The sequence below is a fragment of the Octodon degus genome, unplaced genomic scaffold (genome assembly GCF_000260255.1).
Source record: "Octodon degus isolate 3935 unplaced genomic scaffold, OctDeg1.0 scaffold00183, whole genome shotgun sequence".
In the NCBI taxonomy this organism is placed as follows: Eukaryota; Metazoa; Chordata; class Mammalia; order Rodentia; family Octodontidae; genus Octodon; species Octodon degus.
The window spans coordinates 601,199-610,950 of NW_004524759.1; the positions used below are offsets into that span (position 1 = coordinate 601,199).

At 38.0% G+C, this 9,752-nt stretch overlaps 1 protein-coding gene and 1 pseudogene across 1 annotated transcript in view; both read right to left on the reverse strand.

Annotated features, from left to right (window-relative positions):
- Adh7 (alcohol dehydrogenase 7 (class IV), mu or sigma polypeptide) overlaps positions 1 to 6,250 on the reverse strand; it is a 16,354-nt gene extending 10,104 nt beyond the window's left edge. The window contains 5 exon segments of the mRNA XM_004643714.2: positions 138 to 354; positions 469 to 556; positions 840 to 978; positions 2,046 to 2,147; positions 6,158 to 6,250. Of these exon segments, the coding sequence (XP_004643771.1) occupies positions 138 to 354; positions 469 to 556; positions 840 to 978; positions 2,046 to 2,147; positions 6,158 to 6,175 (564 nt within the window). The 5' untranslated portion in view covers positions 6,176 to 6,250.
- A 2,928-nt stretch (positions 6,251 to 9,178) lies between these two features.
- The window catches only part of LOC101571015, a 5,004-nt pseudogene continuing 4,430 nt past the window's right edge, over positions 9,179 to 9,752 (reverse strand).

Consider the following 9,752-nt stretch of genomic DNA (forward strand, 5'->3'; position numbering starts at 1 on the left):
GGAAGGAAGGAAGGAAGGAAGGAAGGAAGGAAGGAAAAGAGGGAGCAAAGGAGGGAGGGAGGGAGGAAGGGAGGGAGGGAGGGAGGGAGGAAAGCAACATAAGAGGGAAGGAGTAAAGATCCTAGTCTGTTACTTACCTTGCCCGTCTTAACAGCAGCCCCATATCCAGTGGAAAATCCGCAACCAATCAAACAGACTTTCTCAGGAGGAGCTGCGTCATCTACCTTAGCAACAGAAGACTCTTCCACCACTGTGAACTCAGTAAATGTGCTGGTGTTCATGAAGTGATAGACTGGTTGGCCCTTGCATGTAAACCTGGTAGTGCCATCAGACAGTAATCCACAACCAGAAATACTATGTGATACAACAAATACACATGTTAGTTAGTTCAACTAAATATGAACATGAACATCTTATTTTTTTTTTGAACATCTTAAATGACATTAGAGTAAAAAGGACGAAACCTACTTGCTCTTAATGCAGAAATTGCCCTCTGGGTTGCAGCAAGCATTGCATTCTCTACATTGTGGCAAAAAGAGAGGGATGACTTTGTCACCTAGAGGAAAGATAGTATGATACAAAGTGCTAGTTCATTAAGAAATACCCATGTGTGAACTGAACCCATTCTATATGCGACAATTTCCTCAGAGTATTTTGCAGTTTATAAGCATCATAAGTTTCACTTGCTAAATGTCAAGATTTTCCCAAATTAAACAGCGCTGAGTCCACCTGTTCTCCTCGGACTCCTTTTATCTCCCTGAATTCCTAGTGTGCACTACTCCTGTGATAGGATAATCAAAGCCCACTTATCAGAGACTTTTGGCTTGACTTCTCCATACCTGGCTTCACTGTAGTGACTCCTTTTCCAATGCTCTCTACAACCCCAGCTGCTTCGTGTCCCAGAATGACCGGAAACTTAGATATCATTGTTCCTTTTATCACATGGTCATCTGTGTGACAGATTTCTGTGGCCAAAATCTGTATTCAAAAAAGAACATTTCACCAACCAGGAAATTGTCCAGTTTAGGGTTGTCCATATTTAGCTTGCTATTGACAAGATTATAATTGTTTATTTCATAGCACTGTCTTATGTGATAATGCTGACTCCTAGACTATACCAAGCCTAAAATCAACCTTCTGTGGTCAGCAAACACCCCTGTGAAGGAGCCACAGTACAGATGTCACCGTGAGGCTGAAAGGAAAGTGTGTAGCCAGCCAGAGGCTATGGGAAAGTGTGCTTTGTAGCTTGGCTTTCCATGGTTCTCTTATGAAATACCAGAAGCAGCATGCAAAAAAGTAAATGAGGGGTAAAGACCCTGAGTGCAAGTGTTCTGGCAATGGCAGAGAGTCAAAGACTGGCAGGAATGTCCACCCAACACAGGGGTCCACACCCAAAGTCAGGCTCTGTGCAGAGCTGCCTCTTCTCAGGCTGAAAGGAATTTTTTGTTATTTTTAAAAAGGTAATCTTGATAAAATCAGATTTTTCTAGCATTTTAAAGTAAATCATTAGTCCTGGCTAGTAACCATTTTTAATCAAACATTTCATTTAAAAAATTCAACAGATGGTGCCTGGAGAGATAGTCAGCATTCTAAGCACTTCCCCAAAGCACAAGGATCTGTGTTGGATGCCCAGTACCACACAATATGCTAGTCCTGGGCCCTAAGCCAGCCACTGAAAACTGGGCATGTTGGTGCATGCCTGTAATCCCAGCGCTGGAGAGGCTGAGACAGGAGGATCATTATGAGTCTAATCTTGCATAGCTAGAACCTGTACCAAATAAATAAGTAATTTTTTAAAAGAATTATATAAAAAATTCAAGAGATGAATACTTTAATAAAGTGGGGGATTTTTTTTAATAATAGATAATCAGCTCATTAATTTCACAGCCAAAATGATTGTTTCCCTAATGTTATACAATAAGTAATACGAGAGTTAAGGACCAGAGTTCAGCAAACATCTCCTATTTAGAAATCCACTTCACAATCATGATTTAATACAAATGTGATTGCAAAACAGGATTATACATTCTAAGATCCTTTCTCACCTTAATGCGAACTTCTTTAGCCTTTGGTGGGCCAACTTCTATCTCTTCAACAGAGAAGGGCTTATTCATTTCCCACAGCACAGCGGCTTTGCACTTAATAACCTAAGAAATCGGCAAGTGTTATACTGGATCCTAACTACATCATCAATGCAGACTTTTTAAATCATATAAATAGGAACTAAGTATCACATATAACCTAATATTCCCAGAATGATTTTCAGAAAGCTCTAGGACATAGAACATTAGAAATCATCTTATGTGCACCTTTGTCTGATGCATGTGTGATGCAGAGAGAGTGATAAAATAATTGATATGTGGGCACGTGGTACACAGGTCAGAGCTGGTGAGCAGGGACAGTGGCTATGCTCCTGGATGGTAGGATCCATGTCTTGAATCTCTACATCTTGCTTGGCACTTAGCCAGTTGTTTGCAGCTTGTGGGCCCTGATTTGTTTTAATGTACAATGAGTTATTTTTCATCTTGCTTCTCAACTAAGAAACACGTTCCCTTAATGCCTCTTTGTGTGGTTAAATAACTGCTTTGAAAGATAGTAAATGTAGGAAATGACAATTCTTGAAACAAACAAAGCCCAATGTTAAATTTAGAAAACTTGTATCACATTCCCAAACTAACTTCAGATGGATTCATAGTCAAATTTATTCTTAAAAAATATTTTAATATGTTTTTAAAATTTGCTTTTCTCCTTTTCCGTTGAAACTTATTCTTTCTCATGCTCTTGTGATAGCATTTATCTCGATTCTTCTTCTGAGTGAGTGTAGGATTCCTTCCAGTTTCTTCCATGATGCTAGATTAGTGGTCACAAATGCCCTCAGCTCATACTTACCTTGCAGCATCCTTCTCTTTCATCTTTAAAGGACACAGTTGCCTGGATATAGGAATCTGGGCTGGAAGTCGTTTACTTCCAAAATTTGAAATAGACCCAGGTACCTACAGTGAAATGATTCCTGACAAAGGTGCCCCAAAGCACAGTGAAGATAGAACGATCCTTAGTGGTCCTGGGAAACTCAATATCCACATGTAGAAGACTAAAAGGAGGGTATTATCTCTTATTCTATACAAAAATCATCTCAAAATAAATCAAAGGCCTTAATGTAAGACCTGAAACTTGGAAACTATTAAGGAAAACAAACACTGTGAGATACAGGCAAAAACAACTATTTTGTGACTAGCTCTCTGAAAGTTTAGGAAATAGCTGCAAGAATTAACAAATGAGATCACATGAAATTGAAAATTTTATAAATACCAGAAAACAACAGAAAGAGTGAAGAGGCAGCCTACATAGTGAGAGAGATCTTTGCCAGCTAGTCATCTGATAGAGGATTAATTTCAAAAACACATGAAGAACTCAAAAAGTTATCAACAAAAAAATAGGTTAAATAAATAAATAGGAAATGATCTGTACAGACAGTTCTCAAAGAAGAATAGTCAATAAATGTACAAAAATTTAGATCATGAAAATGCAAATAAAAAATACGTGAGAATTCTTTCTCACCTCAGTCAAATTGGCTATTATCAAGAAAACAGAACATGAGTACTAGCAAGAATGTGGAGAAAAGATCCCTTGCACACTGCTGTTGGGAACACAAACTAGAACATCCACTATGGACAACAGGATGAAAATTACTCATAAAACTAAGACTAGAACTATGATATGATTCAGCTACACTACCTCCAAGTATACACCCATGGGATAAAGTCAGAATACAGAAAAGATAACTGCTTACGTGTATTCATTGCATCACTATCAATAACTGTTAAGTTACGGAATCAGCCTCGGTGTCCATAAGTAACTGAATAAGGAGAATGTGGTACATATACACAATGGAGTACTATTCATTGGTAAGGAAGAAAATCATGTCATTTGCAGAAAAATGGGTGGCACTAAAGTTTGTCGTATAAAACAAAATAAGCCAGATGCAAAAGGGCAAGTACTCCATGTTTCTTCTCACAAATGGAAACTAAAAAAAAAAAAAAAAAAAATCCAACAAAGAAGAAAAAGGAGAAGTGAAAGAAGAGAGACTATTAGGGAAGGGGAAAGAAACCAGAGGGAAAAAGATCATGGCAAACAATGGTACCTGAAAAGGTTGATACAATCAAATCAACATGAAAATGTCGGGCAGGAGAGATGGCTCAATAGAATAAGCACTTCCCTGGCAAGCACAAGGGCCTCAGTTCAATCCCTTGTTCTGCCCAAAAAAAAAAAAAAAGAAGAAAGGAAAGAAAGAAAAAGGAAAATGTCACAGTGAAGCCATTAGTTCATACAATTACTATGGGTTGATAATGAAATTTTAAGAAGAAATAAAGAAAATAAAACAAATCACTGAGGTTTGCCTACCCGATAGGACTTGTGACTTCATAAGAAGAGGAGACTGAGACACACTCTCCCAGGGCAGACCATATGAAGATGGGCAGAAGTGGGTTATCTCGAGTGAAGAGAAGGCACCTAAGGAGCCAACTGTGTACACAACTTGTTCTCAGAGTTACAACCTCCAGATGTGCAAAGATATGAGTCTGCTGTTTAAGACACCCAGTCTATGGTACATTGTTAAGATAGCCTTAGCAAGCTAAAATAATTTTCAATTTTTAATGAAAAAAGAGAACAAATTAAACAGGACAAAGATGGAATTCCAAATATAAAGAGGTCCTCTCCTGCCATGAGCTATTCTTAAATGCTGGGCAGGTTAGGAAATATACAACCCTCTGTGAACCATACTGTTGCATGACGGTCTGCGGATCGAGACTGCACACCTGCCATTCACTGCTCACTAATCAAACTGGAAGGTGCTGTTTGGAGACCCCTGAGGTCCCCATCACTGGAGGTGTTTTGACAGTGGCTCCACAGCCAGCTCACAGGGACAGCAGAGCTCACTCTCCAGGATCTACCGGCTTCATGAAATAGAAAAGTTTTAAGATTGTTTCCAAAGTAGAGTCAGTAGCTTCAATAGTGAAAATGTAATTCTCCAAGTTGTCTAGTTTGTCTGGATTTCTGACCCAAACCCAGATGTTCTTAACTCCAGTTCTGTTCTATTCTGGGAAAAGTTATTCCAAATTTTAACATCATAGGGCTTCTTGCTGTATTTATTACCCAGATGTCAACTGTCATCTTTATTTTTTGAAAACCTTAAGGTAGGCTAAATGCAAAGTTGTTTAAATAAGAATTAAACAAATAAAAGCACTTTAGAGTTTATGCATGTGTGTACCAATTTAAAGTATGAAACTACACTGGTCGACTTACAAATGAAAAAATGTCAGTTATCTCTAAATTAGTATCAATTCCTGATTCCATTCTTTTCTTTTCTTTTTTTGTATTTTTTAGGGAAGGGTCTACAGGGTATTCAGGGTCTCACTACTAGATTGGACTCACAGTGATCGTGGTCCACTTGTTTACAGCTTCCCAAGAGCTGGGATTACAGAAGCGTGCCACCATAACCCAGTCTCAATTGCCGTCTCAGGGCACCCTGGGGATGGGGCTGGCAAGGCAGGCCCAAGAACTGAACCCCGGCCACTGTACCTGCTTACAGGCGCTTTGATCTGCTGAGGTATTTGGCCAGATCTTCTGTTATTTTCTTATAGAATAAACATAACTTACCTCCATTGTAGTCATTTTCAAAATTATATTTTGATTTTAAAAATACATCACTAAGAAACCTTATGATACTTTGTTGTCAGCTTTACATTCTGGAATTAGCATTTTCCACTGTCAAAAGCAACACAAATGGTTTTCAACAACTACATGAAACCTTTCCACTGCACACTGAAGGATACATGTGCACTCAGCCAAGCCCTTTCAGGGGACATTGGCTTACCAAAGCAAAAGCCCAGCTGTCCTGAAATCACACTGCAAATTGTAACACTATAAACCACAGGTCTGTTTTCTTCCACCATCTTCCTAAAAATCCTTCCACATGTGGTCTTCACTTTAACCCACAGCACCTGGAACTTTTTGCAACTAATTCAAAGTTTTGCTCAGTGGTGTCTATTCAGCCGGCATTTGGCTCAAAGTATCCCCAACTATTTAGCTACTTTATTGCCTTCAAAAAGCAATCCATGCTATTAGATCATGACAGAGTGTACAGAAATATTCCGCTTACTTTTCCAGCAGTGCTCATCCTGTCTTTCTCCTGGTTTGTATCTCCGTAAACAAGCACTTTTTCTCAATGATGTCCTCTGGTTCACTATGTAGCAAAAAAACAGCATCTTCTATTTTCAAGTAAATAGTCTGGCACCAAAGTTCTGCTTTCAGCAGTATGAGTCACTGGTGTCCCTCCCTTTTACAGATAAAGCTGTAAAAACAAATACCGCTATTATGACCAACATTCTTATCCACCTTGGTTTTTGGAGGCTAGAGAAACACATGAGGTCAGTCCAGTTGAACATAATTTGTAGAGGATATCTCGGGTGCTTCTTAAGTGCAAGCTGCCCTCTGAAGCTCAACTAGCTTTCACATGTATACATTTCTATTTATGCTCTACTTCACTCTACACAGCCTTGATGTGATTTGTGGAAAATGTGCAATTAATTATAAATGAAAATATGTCCAAGGAAATGAAAAATAAATTAAAAAGGAAATCAAAGTTGAGAAAGAAGAGCATATAGAATGTAAATATTAATTACTATGATTTCTAGAAATTTGGGAGATAGAAAATTAAGAAAAAGTTGTCACTGTATATTGAAAAATCTGATCCCCAGTCACATTATCCAGAGTTATCTCCAGTGGTTGTGAGTCCGTATACCTAGGGATATTCAGAGTAGGGCTGAAAGGAAATTAGGATCCACACACACATGGGCTCTTGGATTCCAAGGGGCTTCACTTACTTGGGCAAGAGCTTAGCTCTTCTAAAATATCTGTTTAATTATTACAAGTTACTATTTCCTAATATAAGATTCAACGACATCAGAATTTTTTGGTCTACAAACCACTTTAATAAAAGTGTACCACAGATAGATCTTATTTTTGATAGTGGTTGTACTGACACCCCAATCCTGCTACACAAAGGAGATTTTACTCCTTGGAGTAATTCAAGAAGGCATTCCTTCTAAGTCTCTGAAGTGTGGAACCCAGAACATAAAGTGTTACCAACCAAAAGAAGAAATTTGCAAGAATTTATTTTTCAGATAATAAAGAATAAAGAATAAAACTTTGCATTGAAAAATAGGTATAAACTTTGCCATAAATCTCTCATTGTAATATAGTTAGATCCAAATTAAAATGTATCTATCCCAAATGTAGAATTCAGACTAGAATTAATAATTTTAATTTGGGGGGATGGCTCTGTGGAATAAGTGCTTCCTTAGCAAGCGCAAGGGTCTGAGTTCAATCCCTGGTTCCACAAAAAAAAAAAAAAAAAAAAAAAAAATTCATTAGCTAAATCAAATTCTCTAGTGTAAAATATTGTCAGTCATTCAGGCTAGTGCTTAAGGACTACACTATTTTAGCAGAAAATGCTGAAAACCTCAGCATATCTTGCAGGTGTTCAGAGCTAAGCAGGTATGGACAAGGACAGGCATTCTGAGCCTCAGCCTTAAAACCAGGTAAACTAAATTTTGTCTCAGCAACAATAACTTGTTTACTTATGAACAAAGGCAAAAGAGTTCCACCAACCTGAGTGTTGTCCGCACAGATGTAAACTTGCTAAGCTTCCTCTTAGGGACTTACCAAAGCTTCAGATTACCAGTAATCAAAAATACAAAGTTTCCCAATTGAACATATCATGTGAGGCTTAAATCTGAGTAAGTCTTAATGCTACTTATCCATCCCCATGAGACCTGACTAGATGGTAAAATGACAAAGTTGAAAAGTAGAGTGTTACCAATTATTGTTTTTAAAAGGTCATAGCTACATGAACCATATTGTTTGTATGTCTAGTTTTAGGGAGCTCACCACACAATTTTTTTTGAAAACTGTATTACAGTACTTGTATGAAATTCTGGTGCCAAGACTTGGGTACTCAGTCTTCCAGTCACTGTGAGTCTGGTTCCATTTCCATAGTTCACAGAGGCCTCTACTGAGAAGGGCTGATCTCAGCATGCCTACAAGTGTATTTTCCCAGAGTCTAAATTCAGAAGAAAGCAGCACTTTGAGAGGTATGCTATAGGAATACAGGTTTTGGAGGTGATAAGCTTGTTCAGGGCCCAGATTCTCACTTAGCTGTGTATACCTTCAGCTCTACAGAAATAGCATTGGCCACATGACACGAGGTCCTAAGGACTCCTGGTAAGGATCATAAAGCGCTTTGAGTGGTTCATAATCAGTCATAGCCTGATTCCCACTGGTTGCTTGGATTCATTGTTATGGTTTTGTTGTGTGGACTTTTAAAACTATTTAAAATATAACCACTCTGGTCAAAATGTCCTAATGTCCAGGCAGAGATTAACTGTGTTCCTAGAAGCATCTAGAATTTTCCAAATGTTTGGGGATGAAAAATCTTCTAAAAGTGGAGGTGCTATAAGTAATTCAGGGGGAAACACAGGCCAAATATAATCCCCATGGCTTGATCTGTATTGCCGCCCAGACTTTTTTTAAATTTTTTTTTGCACAGGGGCCGGGAAATAGCTTAGTAGAATAAAGTGCTTCCCTGGCAATCTCAAGGGCCTGAATTCAATCCCCAGTTCCACAAAAAAAAATTGCATGGATTGCATGATTTAGTATTTATTTCATATTAACTATACTCACTTTCTCTGATAAATCTCTACTATAAAATTTTAGAACAGCTATTTTTAAAAAGTATCTGTTTTTAATAAGCCATACAACCTGTACTTACATATCCAAATGTAAGCTATTCTGCTTTGTAACATGAAGCCAAAATGCTAAAAGATTAAAAATACAATTTTTTAAAATCTTAAGTTGCTGTCTAAAAAACAGTGTACTCCTCTAGTGTTTTGAACTAGAACACTAACTTGTATTAACATAATCTGGATTTTCAGATATAAATACAAGTCCATAGTTGGTCACCAAGAGAAATGAGGTTGTGAAGTTTCTCACAAATTTGCTATTAAATCCTAAATCAAATTATTTCCAGAACCTGGACCACAATATATAAAATGGCTTAAGTTTTCTTAGTTTCAACCCTGGAAATAGACTCTAAAATTTGAAATTGTGCCTCTGATGTACTTTACACAGACAAATTGACTTTGCAATGAATATTCTGTAAGAGAGCAGGTAGTTCTAACACAAAAGAAACTCTATAAGGTGGAATAGGGGATGTCAGTGGCATTATTCCACTCTTGTTTATCCAGACTGTAGCTTTCAGTCTTGCATTGAGACCTTCTTGTATATCAGTTTCTAATGTGTCACCAACCATCACACAATCCCCAGGCTGTACTCCAAGGAGATCACAACAGTGATAAAATTTGGAAGTTGCTGGTTTCTCCTCTTTCTGCTCTCCGCCTACAACAATAGCATCAAAGTAGGACTGACAGGCACAAGCCTTAATCTCTTCTCACTGCACCTGTCTGTCAGCATTTGTTAAGAAGAGTAGGCAGACCTCTTTGCGAAGTTCTGTGAGGATGGCTTTAACATCTTCTGCCAAGCTCAGATGCAGCAGATGTGTAGATTTCCACAAGAAATAACATTTCTCAGCCAAAAGTCAGTAGCATTGCTCTACACAGATAACAAACACACTGAGAGGGAAATTAGAGAAACAATACCTTTTACAATAGCAACATGGAAAATGAAATACCTTGGAA